Source organism: Diabrotica virgifera, chromosome 2, assembly GCF_917563875.1.
Source record: "Diabrotica virgifera virgifera chromosome 2, PGI_DIABVI_V3a".
NCBI classification, from domain to species: domain Eukaryota; kingdom Metazoa; phylum Arthropoda; class Insecta; order Coleoptera; family Chrysomelidae; genus Diabrotica; species Diabrotica virgifera.
Genome location: NC_065444.1, coordinates 69,409,451 through 69,432,065, shown reverse-complemented (window position 1 = coordinate 69,432,065; position 22,615 = coordinate 69,409,451). Strand labels below are relative to the sequence as shown.

Below are 22,615 nucleotides of genomic sequence, written 5' to 3'. Positions count from 1 at the left end.
AAAATGCTGTTTGGGATAAACAAATTGAATAAAATTTAAACTAATTGATGAATCGTCTTGAAATTTTTTGTACATGATACGTACTGGTTGTCTCAACTTTTCATGCAATATCAAAGTGTTAAGTGCATTTTCTCAAAAGTTATAGCAAATTTTTTATTTTCGAAATTTTAGTTTTATTTTGCAATTAGCGAAGCAACAAATGATCATACCAAAATTCGAAAACTGCCATTTTGAACCTTTCCTCATCTACTAAAATATGAATACTGTAAATAAGATATTTAATTATCCTATTTTTACCTGTAGCGATTTAAACGAAAAAACTGCCATTTTTGACAGTTATTTGTTAATAACTAAAATTCTCGTCCGAACTGTCACGGGCATTTTTGTATTTATAATGTATTACAGTATTTCTCATGATCATCTTTTAGTGCGTCACAGTTTTTCGATTTCTTTCTAACGCATTAAATTGTATGTGACAGAAAAAAAGGCACGTCGGTGATTACATTTCGTCGGTGACATTTTTATAACATTTATTCTAGTTATTCTAGTTGTCGATAGATGGCGCCATAATAAAAAAATTTTTTTTTATTAGATAATAATATTACAAATATAATCTGTATAATTTATAAGACTATACAAATCAAAGAAAATACCATTTTATAAATGCAAGAAACACATTTGATTTGTTTTTATTCCAAATTGAAAATAAAATGTGACAACTGTCAGATTTAACTAAAATGTCATGTTAGAATAAATGTCATAAATGTGTATTATCACGGACTTACCCTTTTTCCTATAATTTGTTACGCACTGAAAAATGATCATGAAAAGGACAATAGGTATATAGTCCCCAAAAAACTCATTTGCAAACTGGCTGCTTAAGTGTCTCGACAAAAACCTTATTTCTCTGGACTAATGGGAGAAGGCCTGTAGGACGGCCTAGAAAAAGGTAGAGAGACGCAGTCAGAGAAGATCTGGAGAAGATGGAAGGAAAGAGACAATGGGAAATAGTGGCACAGGAACGGCAAACATGGAAGGCAATAGTAAATGCAGCAAAGAATCACGAAGAGTTGTAACGCCATAGATGATGAAACAACAAGAAAACAGTTTCAGAACCTTATTAATAATATTTAAATAAACCCATCGATATAATTCAGCTACACAGACGAAATCGCTGAAGTTGGTAATTCATCCCGCGTTTTAAGAAGCCGTTACAGGTCCGGATTCGCACAATATACTTACTAAAAATAAATATTACTTACGCATGTTGCCTTATTTCTTGGAGACTAAATCTAATTTCTGGATCTTTCTGTAACATTCCCGTTAATAAACTTCTAAGAGGATCTTCGATATCATCAGGAATCGTATAGTCACCTTTGCCTATAGTTTCAAATAGCCTAAAAATTGTATCACCTTCGAATGGATAGATTCCGGTAGTTAGATTGTACCTAGAAATTTGAAAATTATATAGCAAAAGTTGAAAAGCTGATGGTTGAAGTTTTGACAAACGCTTATCTATTTACCCTTTAAAGAAAACCATTTTTCGGCAGAAATAGAGAATTTCAAGGTGTGTCTAGCATTGTGTGATGTACCTTATCCTGTTTTCCAAGTATTTCCAAAAAAATCTAGGAATCTTAAAAATGAATAAACATTTTCTATTTCAAAAGTCTAATAAGTCAGGAAATAAAATTCGAAATTATTTATCCTCTGAGCTTTTTAAGTTGGAAAAATAAAGTAAAGCATAACATAGTGGCGAAATACTCGACAAGGGAAATCTAAATTGCATTTCACGTCCTGTCATTCACCGTGATAATAATTTTAGCGAACTATTTCCTTTAATATCCACCACAGGTGAATAAAGTATAAACTAAAAGAAAAGAAAATATAAAAAATGAATAACCATCACCATTCCAGTCCAATCAGAGAGTGCAGCAAGCACCTCTACCGGTTTTGAAACTTATTAGTCTCTCATCAGGAGGCACATATGCTGCTCTCTCTGACCCAACTAGGACAAAACCCGGCGTGCAGTCACGGATTGCAACGAACAAAATGGCAGGGATGCCCTAGCGGCAACTGCTATCAAAAAACTAAGTTTTCAATTTAATAGCATATAAAACAACATCCAAAAATGCTATTCTACATCCTACCAGACTGAAAGCAATGGGAACCTTCTCTGGTAACACCTCCGAGGCTTCTACAATTTGCAAGCCATAACGGATGCTGAGACTAAGGAAGATGAGGGAATTTTACAATTTATAATTCACGTCCCATCTGCTCAACGCGGAAAAGTTCCAACGAGAACTGTTTTCAGTCTGGTAGGATGTAGAATGACATTTCTGGATGTTGTTTTATGTGCTATTAAATTGAAAACTTAGTTTTTTGATAGCAGTTGTCGCTAGGGCATCCCTGCCGTTTCGTTCGTTGCAATCCATGACTGCACGCCGGGTTTTGTCCTAGTTGGGTCAGAGAGAGCAGCATATGTGCCTCCTGATGAGAGACTAATAAGTTTCGAAACCGGTAGAGGAGCTTGCTGCACTCTCTGATTGGATTGGAATAGTGATGCGGCTGTAGTTTCTGTGTTGCAACGAAATTGAAAACGGTTATTCATCTTTGATTTATGTTTACTCCCATTGGAGTACGAAGGGAACCATTCTCGTTGGAACTTTTCCGCGTTGAGCAGATGGGACGTAAATTATAAATTGTAAAATTCCCTCATCTTCCTTAGTCTCAGCATCCGCTATGGCTTGCAAATTGTAGAAGCCTCGGAGGCGTTACCAGACAAGGTTCCCATTGTTTTCAGTCTGGTAGGATGTAGAATAACATTTTTGGATGTTGTTTTATGTGCTATTAAATTAAAAACTTAGTTTTTTGATAGCAGTTGCCGCTAGGGCATCCCTGTCATTTCGTTCGTTGCAATCCGTGACTGCACGCCGAGTTTTGTCCTAGTTGGGTCAGAGAGAGCAGCATATGTGCCTCCTGATGAGAGACTAATAAGTTTCGAAACCGGTAGAGGTGCTTGCTGCACTCTCTGATTGGACTGGAATAGTAATGCGGCTGTAGTTTCGTGTTGCAACGAAATTGAAAATGGTTATTCACTTTTGATTTATGTTTACTCCCATTGGAGTACGAAGGGGACCATTCTCGTTGGAACTTTTCCGCGTTGAGCAGATGGGACGTGAATTATAAATTGTAAAATTCCCTCAACTTCCTTAGTCTCAGCATCCGTTATGGCTTGCAAATTGTAGAAGCCTCGGAGGTGTTACCAGAGAAAGTTCCTATTATTTTGAGTCTGGTAGGATGTAGAATGACATTTTTGGATGTTGTTTTATGTGCTATTAAATTGAAAACTTAGTTTTTTTTTAAAGAAAATATGTTTCAGATTTTATTACAGTACAGAGCCTCTACTATGTGCTTATACGTATTTCGCAATAACCGAATTTCGGTGGATATTAAAGGAAATAGTTCGCTAAAATTATTATCACGGTGAATGACAGGACGTGAAATGCAATTTAGATTTCCCTTGTCGAGTATTTCGCCACTCTGTTATGCTTTATTTTTCCAACTTAAAAAGCTCAGAGGATAAATAATTTCGAATTTTATTTCTTGACTTATTAGATTTTTGATTCATAGATGATGCTAGTAGCATTTTTGGTAATTATTTTGATAATTACCCGGAAAGGATGAAAGGATCTGATTTCAGTTCAGTGCCTCTACCCAGGTGCTCCGATGAGGAAACGGTTATTCCGAAATACGTACAAGCACATAGTAGAGGCTCTGTACTGTAATCAAATCTGAACCATCTTTTCTTTTATTTTATTTTCAATTTCACAACGCGAATCTACAGCCGCATTATATTTTAATTCAATCAGAGAGCACTGTAAGTGTCCCTACCGGTTTCAATACTTATTAGTCTTTCATCAGGAGACACATATGCAGCTCTCTCTCTCTCTCTCTCTCTCTTTCTCTCTCTCTCTCTCTCTCTCTGGTTCGCAGACCAAACCAGAATAACCCCCGGCGTGCAGTCACGAATTGCAACGAACGAAATGGCAGGGATGCCCCAGCGACATCTGCTAGAAACAAGTTTAAGTTTTTAATCTAATAGCACAAAAAATAATATTGAAAATACCATTTTATATCCGACTAGATTAAAAACATTGAAACCATTCTCTGGTTACACCTCCGAGGCTTCTAAAAATGCAAGCCATAACGGATGCTGAGAAAAGGAAGATAATCATGAAATCGGGAATGCTCCTCGTAACATTTAACGTGTCTTGGTTTGTTTATTTCTAGTGCATCTTTATTGTGATTTTAGTAAAAATGAATTGACGTGTTGTGGAATGCATATTGCAGATTCCCCATTTATCGTCCATCATCATCATCATCATCAATGGTACTACAGCCCTATCAAATAGCCTCGACCTTCCCAAGTCTATTACGCCAGTCAGTCCTATCCATTGCCAACCGTTGCCAATTTGCTGCGCCTATTTTCCTCCCATCCTCATTTACACCACCCTTCCATCTGAGTTTTGGCCTACCCCTATTTCTACTTCCCACAGGTTGTGACATAAGGATTCTTCTAGGAGGGTTGTTATGCTGTGATCTTGCTGGATGTCCTGCCCATCTTAGTCTTCCTATTCTTATAAGAGATACTACGTCTTTACCACCAAATATATGTTTATATCTGTGGTATACCTCGTAGTTGTATCTATTCCTCCAAATACCATTTTCACAGATGCCACCGAATATTCCTCTCAGGATCCTTCGTTCAAATATAAGCAGAAGATTTTCATCCATATGCCTTGTAAATTATAGAAGAATCGGATTCAGGTGTAACCAGACTTTTGTTTTCCAGCGTAAGAAACCTTTAGTTCACGATTTTTCAAGACCATTCCATTGCAAAAATGGACTGACAGGGTGATGGACTATCGTGTCTCTTATTTAACTTGGCTTTAGAGAAAATAATTCGAGAGTCTCAGATTAATAAGAATGGAACTATAGCGACACGCTTCATTTATTATTTTTTTAATTGCTAATTTTAAATATTAACTTTTCTCAAAACGAAAGAATACGTCTCATGTTAAATTCACATGTGTTTTTCGTTCCTAAAATACAAAACCAGATTGTATAAAATTAATGGCTTTTTCAGGGAAACACAAATTGCCAGATTGGCCACGCTCTTTATGCCAACTTCTTAAAAACTACAGAAAGTTGCTCAGCTTTTAAAACGCCAGATTTAGTCATTTATCGCCTTTTCTGGCCACATGGTAGAACCGCATACATGATGACATAATAGTGTTGTGGTCTCAGTCGCTACACAACCCCAGCAGGCATCGGTCGGTCATACAACCCTCGCTGGGCCCAAATAATAACAAACCCTCTTACGAGATATAAGCACGCCTTTTTTAACCAAAAATAAATAAATATATTACTGTTCGTTATTTTACACTCATTTTAATTTTTAAGTTAATTCTTTCCGTTAACCACCCACGGAACAGTACTATATTTAACAAATCAGTACAAATTGTCGGATACCCAGACGACATAAACATCATAAGTATTTAGGTCGTTAAGAGCGTCTGCACAGAGAATGGGACTAAATATAAATGTTCAAAAGACCAAATATATGTGTTGCACTAGGTCCAGCAACCCGACAGCTACAAGAATAATAAGTGCCTAAAACTGGAAGGTATCGACACCTTCATATACTTAGGCTCGTTGCTAACTAAAGATAACAATGCCAGTGAAGAAATTAAAAGAAGAATAGTGCTCGCCAAGTGTTACTACGACTTGAGAAGACAGACGAAGACAGAAGAAGACTATAAAACACTAATAAGACCATTGCTAACATTTGGTACAGAAACTTGGTTCACGATTTTTCAAGGCCCTTCCATTGCAAAAATGGACTAAGACAGGGTCATAGGCGTAACCAGGGGGGTTTGGGGGTTATAACCCCCCATTGGGATGTACTTTGAGCTCTATACGCTTAACACCATACGCGCTAGAGACCTTCCAGTAGTTGTAACCCACCCCCCTTAGGACCTTGTAACCCCCCCTTAGGGCCATCCTGGTTACGCCTATGGACAGGGTGATGGACCATCGTGTCTCTTATTTAACTTGGCTTTAGAGAAAATAATTCGAGAGTTCCAGATTAATAAGAGTGATACTATCTTACCACAAATCAGTACAAATTGTCGGATACGCAGACGACATAGACATCATAAGTATTTCGGTCGTTAAGAGCATCTGCACAGAGAATGGAACTAAACATAAATGTTCAAAAGACCAAATATATGTGTTGCATTAGGTCAAGCAACCCGACAGCTACAAGAATAATAATTGACGACCTAAAACTGGAAGGTATCAACACCTTCATATACTTAGGCTCGTTGCTAACTAAAGATAACAATGCCAGTGAAGAAATTAAAAAAATAATAGTGCTCGCCAATAAGTGTTACTACGACTTAAGAAGACAGATGGCCTCAAAACTACCTAATAGAAAAATTAAATTGACTGCCTATTGGGACCGTGCAAGTTCGGCAAAGCGACAGCTGGTTTCTACGCTCAGCAACATTATTCGCATTTTTAATTATATTGGCCAATTATATTAGTCCTGGTTACTGGATAATTGTCAAGGCCATAGTCCAAAAAAAAATAATAAGAAGAAAAAATAAGATTCAGGTTATGTTATTAAAACGTAAACAAATGTATGTAGTAAATAAAATTAGTTATTAAAATGCAGTACTGCAAGCAAAATACAATTAATTAAATTTACCTTTATATAATAATTGCATATCATATCAATATTGTGGAGCAATATATAATTTTTCTTCTTCATTGACAGTAGATATGAAATATACCTACGTCAATTTGACAATTTCAATTGACAATGAATTATTTAAGAAAGTTACAATATTTCTCCGCTATTCTCGCACGATCGTTTTTCATATCCCCTCCAAGTACTTGCACACCGCGAATAAAACATTAATAAGACCATTGCTAACATTTGGTACAGAAACTTAGTCACTTACACATAATGACCAAGAACTGCTCAAACGTTTCGAGCGAAACATTCTAAGAAGAATATATGGAGTGATAAAAGAGCAAGCTTTGTGGTGCAGTTTTAAAAGTTTTGGAGAACCTGACGTTGTAAAATTAATTAAGGTAGCACGCCTTAAGGCGGATCCACATCAATAAAACTTTGTGTATGTGTTGTATTTTAAAATACATACAGAAAATATATTTGCGGCACAAATTTAACTCTGGTCAAGTATTTTTACGACGTAAATATTTAATTCGTGTGTTGTACTGCTGAATCCACTTAGCGACAAGTGGATAATCAAGTCCACACTAACATTGCTGTGCGGCGCAAATTTCTTTAAAGTCGACTGAAAAACCGACAGCACGACGGATAGCGTGCGCTGTTCGTCACGAAAATATTTTTGCGTTATTCTATGCGGCGTACAGTCCAAATCAACAAAAAGTTCAGCACACACGAGCAAATTTGCGTCAAATACAACGTACAAGATAAATTTTTATTGATGTGGATCCGCATTTAGATGGATAGGGCATGTAATCAGGCGAGAGGAAGATTCCATAGTCAGAAAAAATTTTGACCGAAGAGGGCCGATAGGACAACGAGCAAGAGGAATATCGAGACTTAGGTACCAAGACAACTTGAGAACGATTTAAAATCTATTGGAATTAGAGCATGGAGAAGAGTTGCCAGAGACAGGGGCGAATGGAGTATTGTTCTGAAGAAGGCATTGGCTCATAAAGAGCTGTAACGCCACTGATGATGATGATGATGATGAAATCTTTAGTTTTCCGGTTCTATAGATTCCTCTTTGTTTTTAGAATATATTTAGTAATTTTCTCAACTATACCTACGTCTAAATGTTTAATATTACTTACAACGTGACACCACTGCTCCATATATCGACTTTGAATCCAGGAAACGAATCTAAGCCATTGGCAATCTCTGGTGGTTGAAACGCTGGTGATCCTTGACCTATGTAACACGTGTCGTCTTTAGCAAACAGGTCTATGGTCTAAAATAAGTAAAGGTTAGTTTTGTTGAACAATTGTTATTATAATATTCTTACTTGCACTTTAAGGTTTAAAGATTATAAAGCGTTTTGTATGTAGAATTGCAATTTATTTAGTAGTTTAAAAAAATATTAGAAAAATCACTAATAAATAACTCGAAAAGGAAGTATTCGAATAATTACCAAGAGAGAAAAATGGTTTGTTTCGACGAGATACGTCTAAAAAACTAATTCCGAAGCGATTCGATGATTTTTTTGTATAAGTTATTTGTTAAGGGACGATTCCGAACAAGACCGCAAACTGCAAACCGCAGAGACAGACCTACTGGTTCATATGGTTTCTTCTGAGCTGTATGTTGAGTAGAGCGGCACTGTCGCCGCCGCACGCAGAACCTCGCCACCGCAGACCGCAGTACTGCACCGGCACCAGAACCAGTAGTGTCGCCGACCGCAGAGCGACAACATGTATTTTTGCTGTTTCCAAATTTACTAAAAAGTGAAAAGAATTGAATTTCTTTTGAAAATGAGTATTTCAAATGAAGAAGAAGAGCAATTAATTAATTTTGTAGCAAAATATTCAGTTATTTACGACGCAAGCTTCCTTCAAATTGTCTATTTTGAAATAGAGACCTAGTTGACTTCCTTTTTCTTTTATAATGCAAAAGTAAAAGATTGTCGTCATCTTTTTCTTCCATCAAAAGATATAACATTAATTCATCGTTGTTCATTGCGTCTGACATCCTACTTATACGACTTTTAATAATATTATACTATGTATTATAAAATCCCATCGTGCAATGCTGTTGTCGCTATTATGTAGATGCAGTGCAGTTCTGCTCGGAATTGGTCTGACCGCAGACAAGGTACGATTCCGGAAGTGGCTGCACACTGCAGACACTGCAGCGACAGTGTCGTCTGCGGTCAGACCAATTCCGAGCAGAACTTCACTGCATCTACATAATAGCGACAACAGCATTGCACGATGGGAATTTATAATATTATAATATTAAAAGTCGTATAAGTAGGATGAATTAATGTTATATATTATGTCGATTTATGTCGACAATAACTTTCTAAGAAATATTGTGTCTACCGATGAATCTTCTTTCACCATCCACAGACGTCATAATCCATCTGTCGTCCGCTATTGGTCTAGGAAAAATAAACGATTGAGTATTGCTGTGCGAACACCATACCCAAAGAAATTAAATGTGTGGACTGGACTTTATAGCGATCATATAATTGGTCCATTTTTTATTACGGGAAATCTGAATGGACGTAAGTACCTAGAATTATTGCAAAATCAGATTATTCCCGCAATTCGAAACGTCGCGCCCAACTTCGACGCGCCCAACTATGTCTGGTTTCAACAGGATGGTTGCCCAGCACACAATTCAGCCGCAGTCAGAAATTATTTGGAACAAACATTCCCGGGACGATTAATTTCTACTCGAGGAACAATAGAATGGCCCCCTAGATCACCAGACTTAGCACCTTTAGATTTTTATTTCTGGGGTATGCTAAAATCCAAAATATACCAGCATGAATTTGAACGAGCGACCACTTTAGCAGAATTACAACAAAAAATTGTTCAGCTCTGCAGTGAGGTAGAGCCAGATCAGCTGAATGCAATGAGATCGTCATTGTATGATCGATTCGGTTTTTGTTCACTGCAAGAGGGTGGTTTGTTCGAACATTTACTCGTTTAGAATTGTTTTTGCCTTTAATTTTAATTTAATTATTTAGAATAAATTCTTCAGTTGGTTTTCTTAAAAAATATATTTTTTTAAAATGACTTTAATTTTAATTTGATTATTTAGAATAAATTTTTCAGTTGGCTTTCTTATAAAAAAATATATTTTTTTAAATGACCTTAATTTTAATTTAATTATTTAGAATTGTTATTGTTATGTTGGTTATATTTTTATAAAAAAAGTACTTATTTTGTTATTTAGGTTAAAAATTTTTTTTTTGGGGGATAAAGGGGTAGAATGCGAAAACATGGAGTTGATTCCAGTTTACTCCAATTAGCCTCTTCTACTCAAATCCGACTCTCACCTTCACGTTGGTGTCCCCTGTTAACCGAGCAAACCCAACCTAGAGATCCCAACCCAACCCCGGGTGGAAAGTTGGGTCGAGAACTGACGAGAGCGGGTGAAATGGCCCTCCGAAAAGGGGGTTTGGCGTTGGGTTAACTACCCAACCCCGTAAAAACCCATATTTACGAAATCTAAGGGTTTGTTCACTACGGAGAGCAATGGATTGTATCCTCGCCTAGTATCTATTATTGTTGTCGTCCCCCTTCGTATTTACTCAGTGTTTGTTGTACGTTTGCCGACAGTATTTAAAATATTGCATATATTTTACCTGGTATTGGATACATGGGTACGATACATTGATCGGAGTAAGGCTTGGCGCCTCGTAATGAACACAACTTAAAGTTGAAAATGCTGGACGGAAATCTCGACGACGACCTATGCAACGAAATAAGGACAAATATTAAATTGTATGAAGCCATGGATGAATTCCACATCCCTGATAAAATGATAAGATTGGTTAAGGCTACAATGCGTAAAGTTGTTTGTAAAGTCGAAATACAGGGCGAACAATGGTGTTTGAAACGCATGTTGGGCTGCGACCGGGAGATGCGCTGGTGTGTCTCATTTTCAACATATCTCTGGAAAAGTCGGCCAGAAATGCTCGAATAGACAACAGAGGAAATATTTTTAATAAATCATCCCAAATTTTGGCATATGTAGATGACGTGGACCTAGTTTCCTGCACAACACGCAAGCTAGAAGAAATGTCACCTTCTCAAATGCTTCAAAAAATATAGGCCTGTAAGTAAACGAGGAGAAAACCAAGACGATGGCATCAACACCCAACAATAGAGCCAGAAACATCAGTCACCAATTTACTGTTGATAACTCTACCTTTAAAGTGGTGGACAAATTCACATACTTAGGCACCCTGATCGCCAAGGAGAACGTCATGACGGTAGAAATCAAGTGAAGGATACAACATTTTTGTTCAATTTATTATAATATAATATTTTGTATTTTGTACCAGACAGATTTACTTAACTTTTATGTTTTTACATAACACAAAATATTGACGATGAATGGCGATTGTATTGTTAATCTTTTGCAGAAATTCCAGACAATATTCAAAAATAATATCTTACGGGTAATAAAGTTAGTGCAATAACTGATACTGCAGCAATGCAGAAATAAAAAAAATCACGTTTTCTTAGATATCGTTGTCTGTCGACGTTTAAATGCGATCTGTGAGCAAGTATTAAATTAGTGTTAGGAAAAGTGAAGGAGTAAAATAATGGTTACTCCTTCCAAACAGACAAAAAATGTTAAATTATTTTAATCACATAAAGTCTTCATTTTCACAAGATGTGGAAATTTTATTTGAAAGCGTTCCAGATGTAGTTTTATTATAGTATAATATATGATATTACATATAATTTTGTTACAAGTATTTTTGAATTAACAAGTTAAGTTGAATAAAATAACTTTTTTCTTAATGTATTTTTATTACCCTTACCAAGAAACTACCAGGAAACTACCAAGATCAAAAATTTTAACATAATTTTTGTCAAAATCTGATCATTTTAGCAGTGGCTTAATATAATTTCATATAGTGACATCGGCAACACTGATGAACGAACACATCACATCACCACTGAGTTGTATTACGCGAAAAATGGCGACTCTGTACTTTTCAACTTCAAAGGCGGCATCGGGAAGTGTCCTTGCTGGTCTAGTTTATTATGCTGTGGTGCAGTACTGCTGTCTGCGGTGGCGACGTTCTGCGTGCGGCGGCGACAGTGCCGCTCTACTCGACATACAGCTCATAAGAAACCATATGAACCAATAGGTCTGTCGCTGCGGTCTGCGGTTTGCAGTATGCGGTCTTGTTCGGAATCGTCCTTTTAACCTCGTAGATTTTTAGTTCAACAACGGTGCGGGGTGCATTTGCATCCGATCCGTATATCCATTTTTTTATATGTAAACGTCGAGGAAATTGATTTGAAAGATAATTAGAACTTGTTTATTATACCATGAAAGGATTTTACAAAGACAGGACTTATTTCTTAAAAAAAAATTAATTATCGTTACAAGAGAAATACATGAATTTTTCACAGAGTGAGCAACACAAAGTTTTTACACAAAATACTTTCATACAATTCATACCGAAACTTTCGGTTTTTTTTTCTCTGGCATAAGTAACACCGACCTTGTCCCGTAGCTCTATTAGCTCCAGGCTCCAGGTGGAACATCAGAAACCTCCAATTCAGGATATGCAATTTTCATCATTTGACGTAACTGAAAGTGCATATTATTTGTATTTTGATATCTGTAGATAACATTCCCTTTCACCGATTCCCGTCATAGTCTTGCATCCAAATGTTTCCCATCGTAATTTGGATTTTTATTTTCCAAATTTTGAAATCGTGTATGTCTAAAATATCCGGGAAATAAGTGATAAAACATTATCAAGAGCCATCTGCGTGTTTGGCGCTGTGTTGTGTATAAGGCTTTTCATCGATTGTCATTTGTTTCGAGCTTCTGTCATGTGTCACATAATATTACTTTATCTCCGTCATACGGCTTTGGTTTGTATCACTCGTATATACCAATAACGTATGACGTAGGTATAGTAATATTATGTGACACATGACAGAAGCTCGAAACAAATGACTGTGAATGAAAAGTCCTATTGTGCCATTTTGTCTACTACGTCAACAGCTCCTTTTGTTTTGTTATAATGAAGTACAGTATGCACCAAAACAAACGACACTGGAAAACTAAAGCTTTATTAAACATGAAAAATTAAATAACAACATTTCAAATAATGCGAATTTTAAGTTTTGCTTCTATACAAAATGTACTCATAACGCTTAGCATGTTATTAAAAATAGGCTGCTGCATTCTTCTGAAAAACGTCAAAATTTTTTCACAGAGTTCATCAATAGTTGCCGGTGGGTTTTCTGTAAAAACTGCTTGTTTCAGCATACCCCATACGTAAGCATCAAGAGTTGTTAGATCGAGTGAATAAGAAGGGTAAGGAAAATTCGTGTTACGGGAAATTACGCGGTCTTCAAAATTTTCTCGAATCATATCTAAGGATGCTCTCGTGGTAAGACAAGTAGCCCCATCCTGTTGGAACCATTGGGTATTCAACTGTATGTTTCTGGCACGACTGAATTGTCTGACATCAATAAAAAATGGTGTAAAAATTTGTTTCTATATCGCACTTGATTTAGTGTAACGGGTAATGATTAAACTAGGTCCATTTGATCGTCCATTCCCGTATGAGCTGAAATAATACTCAATAATAAATATTTTTTCTTGCGTTGTAAGCACCATTTCGAATATTTTTGACAGTTTGTTAGAATAAACAATGTTTAAAAATACCATGACAACTATTGTCACTTGTTTCATATGACGCGATTATATTTCACAGGTTTCCTGATTTCAGTGTCCTTTGTTTTGGCGCATACCGTATCATTTCAGGTTTATTGGGACCGTGCAAGTTCGGAAAAGCGAAACCTGGTTTCATAGCTCGGCAACTTTTTTTGGACTTTTAATTATATTGGCCAATCATATTGGTCCTGGTTGCTGGATAATTGTCAAGGCCGTAGTCCAAAAAAAAATATAAGAAGAGTAAGATTTAAGTTATGTTATTAAAAGGTAAACAATTGTATGTAGTAAATAAAATTAATTATTAAAATGCAGTAATGCAAGCAAAATACAATTAATTAAATACACTTTTATACAATAATTGCATATCATATCAATATTGTGAGCAACATATAATTTTTCTTCTTCAATGACAGTAGGTATGAAATATACGTCAGTTTGACAATTTCAATTGACAATATGAATTATTTAAGAACGTTGCAAGATTTCTCCGCTATTCACGCACGATCGTTTCTCGTATCCCCTTGTACTTGCACACCGCGAATAGGAGTTCGTCAGATTCACTCTGGTGAAGCAATTCTCTATCACTCACCTCGTCACTATATTCTTGGTTTGGCACTTTTTGGTTAAATTCCAGATCATCGTTGTCCATTAAAAATCTTAGTTCTTCTTCGGCATAAAATCAAGAATCGTGAAATTTAGATGAACAAGTCATCTCGTACCAATAAAAAATTCGAAGTGCCACTTGCTCAAACCAATTTACTACACTCAACAAGACAGGAAGAAACTGAAATATAAACTGAATCCACCAAAACAAATAATTCTTACACGTGTATTGGGATTCGATTGAGACAGTTACTGACAAAGACTTCCATAAATTTTCCTACACAAGAAACCGCACCAATTCTAGTAAAATCTTGAGGATTGTATTAACAAACTGACACTACAATTAAAAAAAAAAAAGTATTTATCTTAGGATGGACCGTGTACGACACGAGCCATGGAACAAAAGACGGCGCACGTCCCCGTTGTCGCCCCGCTCCGTTGTACTATAAACTAGCCAATGTCTTTCATATCACACGATTCTTCAACGTGCCCACAAGACTGCCGTGTCGTACACGTCTCGTCCTAAGATAAATCAGCCTCAATTGTAACAAAATTCTGTCGAAAACACACTTGAAAAATTATAAGTTTTAAAATATTATGCCAAACGTTAATGACGGTGCACCCCAAAAACAATTTTTTTGCTCCCCAAAATCACTTTTTCAACAAAGCATGTAAACGTGATGAGTTTTAAATGCTGTAAACTCTGTAAAGGGTGATATGCGTTTGGACTTAAAGTACCCCGCACAAACCTTACGGAAATTAGGTCCCAGTGGATTTAGTTCATACTTTGGGAAAATACTCTTTGAAGCATCCTGATAAAATGTTCTCATGGGCACATCTCGATCGTATGGAGGATTTTCAAGATATAGAGGCACAAACTCGGAAAATTATAAGATTTATCGGGTATTCCAATTCCCTGAGTTACTGGTTATCTGGCAACATGTAAAAGTTTGGATTAAATAAAAGTACTAGTAGTTAGGATGTTTTCCTGGCTATCCAATGGCGACCTTTACTTTGACCTTGACCTTCAACGGACATCATCTTCTAGAGTTTCGAGGGTTTTCGGCATTAAATTGATATAAACAGATTACTCATGGGTTTTTGGGATCGCTAAACACGAATATACCATCAGAATTGACCTCCGGAGCACGTGGTGGCCAGGACAATTGCAAGGGACGTCATCTTCTAGAGTTTCGATGGTTTTCGGCATTTAATTGATGCAAATGAATTACTGGAAGGTTTTTTGAGGTCGCTAAACACGAATATGCCACCAGAACCGACTCCCGGAGCACCTGGTTTTCAAGGTCAATGAAAGGGGCTCCTGGAGTTTCGACGGTCTTCGGTACTACATTAATGCAAACGGATTAATTATCGGTTTTTGGGGTTGCTGAACACGAATACGTGACCAGCACAGACACAGGAGCACCTGGTACCTAAGGCACGTCATGCTTTGGAGATTCGAGAGCTTTTGGTAGTAAATTAATGTAAGCTGATTACTCACAGGTTTTTGGGGCTGCTGAACGTGAATATGCCATCAGATCCGACCCACGGAGCACCTGGTGCCTAAGGCAGGTCTTTTTCTGGAGTTCGACAGGTGTCGGCATTAAATTGATGCAGATGGGTATTACCCATGGGTTCTTGGGGCTGCTGAACACATATACGCCATCAGGACAGACACCGGGGTACCTGGTGCCTAAGTCACGTCATCTTTTGTGGCTTCGAGAGTTTTCGGTACTAAATTGATGCAAGCGGATTACTCTTGTGTTTTTGAGGTTGCTGAACACGAATATGACTTAGATAAAATACTCTGGAGTATCTAGTGACCACGATTAATAACACTATCAAAATAAAATATGGTAAATCGATCTTAAAAAAAAGAAGGAAAAACATTGGCAGATATAAATTGAGTTTATATTTATAAATAATTAAAACAGTTGAATAACACAAAATAGTTATTTTAATAAAAATCTACAAATAGCAAAAAAAAACTTTTCAGCAATTTGTACCCTTTCTTTGAACAGCAACTCACAAAACCTCCGAGGACTCGGTATGTACCAATCCGTTTGGATCAATTTAGTACCGAAAACTCTCGAAACTCCAGAAGATGACGGGCCTTAGGCGATAGGTGCTCCGGTGTCTGTTCTGCTGGTGTATTCGTCTTCAGCAACTCCAAAAAGCCATGAGTATTCCATTCGTATCAATTTAATGCCGAAAACTTTCGAAACTCGAGAAGATGAATAACCTTAGGCACCAGGTGCTCCGTGGCTCGGATCTGATGGCGTATTAGCGTTCAGCGACCCCAAAAAGCCATGAGTAATCCGTTTTTATCAATTTAATGCCGAAAACCCTCGAAACTCCAGAAGATGACGTGCCGTAGGCACAATGTGATTCGTGGGTCGGGTCTGATAGTGGATGCATGTTCAGCAACCCCAAAAACCTAAGAGTAATCCATTTGATTCCTCCGAAACTCCAGAAGATATCCTGTCTCAGGCACCAGGTGCTCCTGTGTATGTGGTGATCACGTATTCGTGTTCAGTAACCCCAAAAACCTATAACTAATCCGTTATTTGCATTAATGTAGTACCGAAGACCCTCGAAACTCCAGGAGCCCCTTTCATTGACCTTGGAAACCAGGTGCTCCGGGAGTCGGTTCTGGTGGCATATTCGTGTTTAGCGACCTCAAAAAACCTTCCAGTAATTCATTTGCATCAATTAAATGCCGAAAACCATCAAAACTCTAGAAAATGACGTCCCTTGCAGTTGCCCTGGCCACCACGTGCTCCGGAGGTCAATTCTGGTGGCATATTCGTGTTTAGCGATCCCAAAAACCCATGAGTAATCTGTTTACATCATTTTAATGCCGAAAACCCTCAAAACTCTAGAAGATGACGTCCGATGAAGGTCAAGGTCAAAGTAAAGGTCGCCATGGGATAGCCAGGAAAAAATCCTAGACTACTAGTACTTTTCTTTGATCCAAATTTCTACATATTGCCAGATAACCAGTAACTCAGGGAATTGGAATACCCAGTAGATCTTATAATTTTCCGAGTTTGTGCCGCTATATCTTGAAAACCCTTCATACGATCGAGTTGTGCCCAAGGGAACCTTTTATCACAATGCTTTAAAGAGTATTTTCCCGAAGTATGAACTAAATCCACTGGGTCCTAATTTCCATAAGGTTTGTGCGGGGTACTTTAAGGCAAAAAAAAGATGGACCAAAATCAAAAAAATTTATTAAGAAAGATAGGTGAGAAAAAGAAGGTCTCGGGTGCAGCTGCACTCCGCACCGGCTTACGAGAGTTAATAAAAATTGCCGGCTCACTTGGAAAATTATAAAACAAAACATTTGAATTTAGAAAAACATAGAATCGAGTAAAAAAGTTTTGGTGCAATAGAAATGAAAAACCGTTTCTAAACGTCTTTTATGGGTAAACCTCTCGCCTAAAAATTACTTTCATTGAAAGTGAGATCATTATTTACGTACAAATTCCATAGATTTTCGTTATCTAACAACAAAAAAATGAAATGCATTTGTCTACTACTTAAGTCCACGCATGATCACCAAGTTTGAAGATGATTTACTGCTGATGATAACAAATAAGTCTAAAATTAGTACAAAAAATTACACTTTGATTATTTGATCGGTAAAATATAAACATCCTTATCGCATTTTCGGAGACCGATGCTATTAACTTTAACACAATAAAGAGATTAACTTTGAAAATAACAAATTCATCCACTAGCCATGCAGGATTCACGTTTTTAATGAATGAATGTACTACTTTCTTGTTATCTAAATGGAGGAGATCGATGATCTAAGGAATAAAAGGAATATAAAAAATTGCATCTAAGAAAGAAACTGAATAAAAAAAGACTGGTACTGTGAGGTAGGTCTTGCGAAATGCACAAGCCGAAATTATTGTAACATCTAGAGATAATTTTCAATTTCTCATTATCATTGATAAAAAGGTCAATAGATGTTTACAGAAAGTATGTCAAAAAAGTAGCGAAGGTACAACGTGTAGAGAATAGTCAGTCTGAGAAAAACTGTCCTTTGCATTTGCAGCGTTAAAGATCGGTCTCAGTAATAAAATTATTTGTAGAGTTTGCAATTTCCTGAAAATAGTGACCTCTGATAAAGTTCACAACAGTTCAATAATTGGTAGTGGCGCATATCAGTGTCTTTGACGAAGCCATGATTAATATAGCTGGTGGTGCAGTGATTTCTTCGTTTGCGGTGTATTTGTTATTAAGGTACATATTATTTATTTATTTTAGTTATTAAGACTATTTTGACCATAATATTATACAATCTGCTACAGATAAGGCGATTAATAAATAATTGGATAAGAAATTACGTATTTTTTCCAAAACTTATATAAAGCATATATATTTTCTTAAAGTTTCAATCTTAACACCTTATCGAGGCTTTTTTCTTCTTTGGTGTTATGACCTTGGCCTGAAATACCTCTCATATACCCGTCTCTTTCATTTTTTTTAAATTTTCACGTTTTTATGTCTTCCAGTCTCTGAACACGCTGCTGCCATGACTGCTGTACGATAAATCGTACAATATGTACAGAATATCTTCGAATTCTTAAAATGCCATGATAATATTGTACTTTTTTCAATCTCCTATCAAATATTTGATCTTCATCTTTGCTTGTCATTATTCAAGAGTCGCATCCATAGGTTACTAGAGATAGTAACCATACTACTCACACTCCCTCTAAGGGCAAAATTCACTCATTCCTGATACTTTCAGAATCAAAAGGATTGAACTCTTTGAGAGGGACTCGTGTTACGCCGTACTAGATAACCTAATGTGCTGTCAAATCTTATCTTTCAAAACTTTTCGTACTCATTTAAACGTGGCGAGAAGTACCGCTTTTTCTTCTTCTTCTTTACGTGCCATCTCCGCGACGAAGGTTGGCAATCATCATTGCTATTCTAACTTTTGACACTACAGCCCGAAAGAGTTCAGTTGAGGTGCATCCAAACCATTCTCTGAGGTTCCTCAACCAGAACATTTTTTTTCTACCTATGCTGCGCCTTCTTTAACTCTTTCCCTGCATTATTAATTTTAGGAGTTCATATCTGTCACCACGTGTTATATATGACCCAAGTATTGCAGTTTTCTTATTTTCGATGGAATCCAATCTCTCTGCTGTTCTCTATTCTTCTTAGCACTTCTTCATTGGTCATTCTGTCTGTCCAGGAGAGTCTTCTAGTATTCTTCGATATGTTTACATTTCAAATGCTTCCAATCTATTAAGACATTGTTTATTAAGAGTCCATGTCTCATCACCATAGACATAAAAGAATACAAAGTAAAAAACACTTTAGTACTCGTTTTCTAAGAGTTAGGCTGAGGTCTCTACTACATAATATTTGTTTCATATTATTGAATGCACTTCTAGTCTTTTCTATTCTAACTCTTTCTTTGGTATTTCTTTGGTATAATAGTTTGTTTCATTAATTGAAACAGACTGTAATTAAACTATGTACTGTAATGAAACTGTGTTTCATTAATGTTTGTCCCTAAATAGTTATAATTCTGAACTCGTTCTATCGTCTTATTATTTACGTGTTAGATTGATGTTTCTAATATTTTTCTTTGATATAACCATGAATGTTTGTTTTCTTTATGTTTAGTGACAGACCAAATTCTTCACTCGTTGCAACAACCTTATGTAAAATTCTTTGTAGATCTGTAGATCTGACCGCTTTTCACTAGGTCATAAATAGATTTTCACTAAAACCCATATTAACCTATACGCTCTGAGCTTCGCTGGTGTCGCTCCTAGCGGATTAGTAATGCAACTTTCACCGGTAATTTTTAAATTTATTATTTAATTGTTATCGCTTAATATTTACAACGCAAAAAAGTAATTAAATTGTAATTGATTTTTTTAATATTTTGCTAATCATTTTGACGTTCTATTGATGAAATATTAATTTCTTACTTCGGATATTTTCACAATTATCGTGTTGATGGCGCTAAGATTAATAGATTAATTTATAATTACATATTACGGAACATTAAAAAAACTTAAATTCAGTATTTAAAACGTAAGTATATTTAAGGTAAAAATATATACCACAGCTTTGACCAACTAATATTTTTTATAATTAATGTTTTTATTTTTAATTTTAAATTAATCACTTTGACATTTATGTCAAATTTCCAGTAAACGTTTACAGACTTGTCACTACTGGCGCTCGCGAATTTTTAAATATCCCCTCTACGTACGAGCTCACAGCGTATACACATACAGTGATGAGCGCGCTAATACCCGACAAAATAACGCAAAAGATGGAAAACATAATACATTGCGAAACAAAAAGAGATGAAACTAGTGGAGGTGGAAATTATCGTTATAAACGTGTAAATTAACATTACATAGTGTTCCACCTTTAGACGAATTTTATTAAATTCTACTGTCACAGTGACAGTTATCATACTCCTCTAATACGTCTAAAGGTGGGGAACTATGTAATGTAATGTCAATTTATACGTTTATAACGATAATTTCCACCTTCACTAGTTTCATCTCTTTTTGTTTCGCAATGTATTGTTTTCCATCTTTTGCGTTATTTTGCCGGTTATTAGCGCGCTCATCACTGTATTTTGTTACCAGTAGTAGAAAGAATAATAGATATTGTGTGGTAACTTTCCATGGCCTCGATTTTTGACCCTTCGCTTCGTTATCGAACGTATTCGTTACGTATACTAAACATACGAAGCGAATAAGTTCGATAACGAAGCAAAGGGCCAAAAATCGAATCGAGGCCCATTCTCGTTTGTGTTGTTATCTGTGCGTCAAGGTTTCTATATTATATTTGCCATCAAATTATTGCAGAAAATCTTAATCTTAATCTCTTATTACACAGTCATTTGTATTTGAGTGATGTGGTTAAGTTTCCGGCACATGTGGAAAATAATAATAAATATTAATCTATTGTCCCTTTACTTATTATATCTGCTATTCAGTATGTTTACCTTTCGAAACTTAAGGATACCATTCAAATACAAATGACCTTGTAAAAGGATTAATATACGATTTTCTGCAATAATTTGATGGCAAATATACTTGGTTTCTTGTTGTATTTACAACAAAGGCCGTTGTTGTTAGCTTTTAAAGAGATTTTCACTCAAACACAGCTGTTTGGTAGTACCTATCTAGGATGTTGCCACCAGTAGAAACAATAATAGATATTGTCTGGTAACTTTCAATTCTCCTTTGTGTTGTTATTTGTGTGTCAAAGTCTCTGTACTTGGTTTCTCGTTATATTTACGAAAAGAGTCTTGTTAGGTTTTAAAGAGGTTTTCAATAAAATACATCTGTTTGTTATCACCTAGTAGATTGTCACCAGTAGTAGAGGGAATATTAGATATTGTTTGGGAACTTTCCATTCTTCATTGTTTCGTTATTTGTGTCTCAAGGTCTCTGTACTTGGCTTATCGTTGTATTAACACGCAGACGATGTTATTTGTCGCCTCATCAATAAGTGTTTGTCTAGTTCAGGCATGGTCAAACTTGTTAAGGGTGTAGGCGCAAAATTTCGCGGCAATGTGTTTTAAATGAATTAATTTTTTTCTAATTCTGGGAAAAATAATAAGTATTTTTAAAAAAAACTAAACGCTGAATGAAATATTACATTATTACCGAGGGCCGAAAGTCCCTTAGAATATCCAAAAAAATTCTTTTGAATGAGATATTTGAAATTAAAAACCACACCAAATTTTCTTTTTTTTTTTCACCCCTGTAACTGATTAAAATAAACATTATAGAAGTTTTCAGGGACTTTTGGCCATCGGTAATAATGCAATCTTTCATTCTGCGTTTAAATTTTTCAAAAATTCTTAAGTTTTCTCAGTAATTAGTTTTCTCAGGATTCGAAAAAAAATGAATGCATTTAAAACACATTTTAGCGAAATTTTGTGCCTGCGCCGTTAAGGGGAGGGCCAGATAAAACTGAAGTTAATTATTATTATAAATATTAAATAGATTGTTCTTCAGAATATGATAAAATCGTAAAGAACAGATTGAAAGCTTCTAAAAATTGTTCATAAACTGGTAGAAACTTAGATACATCACCAGATTTTGTCCCTATCATATTCGGTGTTCCATCAATCATTAGTAAAGTTACAAACATTGATCAAAGGTATTTCCAAAAACGTGATCATCCTTATCTCTCACAAATGTCATGTGATGGGATGAGAATAATTAATTGGGTTTCATATATATTAGGACTAATTGTAACATTAGTAACTTTACTAATGATTGATGGAGCACCGAATATGATAGGGACAAAATCTGGTGATGTATCTAAGTTTCTACCAGCTTATGAACAATTTTTAGAAGCTTTCAGCTCTCAATCTGTTCTTTACGATTTTATCATATTCTGAAGAACAATCAATTTAATATTTATAATAATAATTAACTTCAGTTTTATCTGGCCCTCCTCTTAACGGCGGAGGCGCAAAATTTCGCGAAAATGTGTTTTAAATGCATTCATTTTTTT

At 35.9% G+C, this 22,615-nt stretch overlaps 2 protein-coding genes across 3 annotated transcripts in view; one reads left to right on the top strand and one right to left on the bottom strand.

Moving 5' to 3' along the window:
- Window positions 1-22,615, bottom strand: part of LOC126880076 (serine/threonine-protein kinase STK11) — a 63,225-nt gene that overhangs the window by 25,270 nt on the left and 15,340 nt on the right. For both annotated transcript variants that reach the window (XM_050643739.1, XM_050643740.1), the window contains exons 3-4: window positions 7,912-8,048; window positions 1,263-1,448 (exon numbers count right to left, since the gene is read on the bottom strand). In XM_050643739.1, coding sequence (XP_050499696.1) covers window positions 1,263-1,448; window positions 7,912-8,048 — 323 coding nt within the window. The remainder of the gene's footprint in view (window positions 1-1,262; window positions 1,449-7,911; window positions 8,049-22,615) is intronic.
- Window positions 18,072-22,615, top strand: part of LOC126880072 (glycogen debranching enzyme) — a 124,430-nt gene continuing 119,886 nt past the window's right edge. Inside the window, exon 1 of the mRNA XM_050643733.1 lies at window positions 18,072-18,340. Within this exon, the coding sequence (XP_050499690.1) occupies window positions 18,282-18,340 (59 nt within the window). The 5' untranslated portion in view covers window positions 18,072-18,281. The remainder of the gene's footprint in view (window positions 18,341-22,615) is intronic.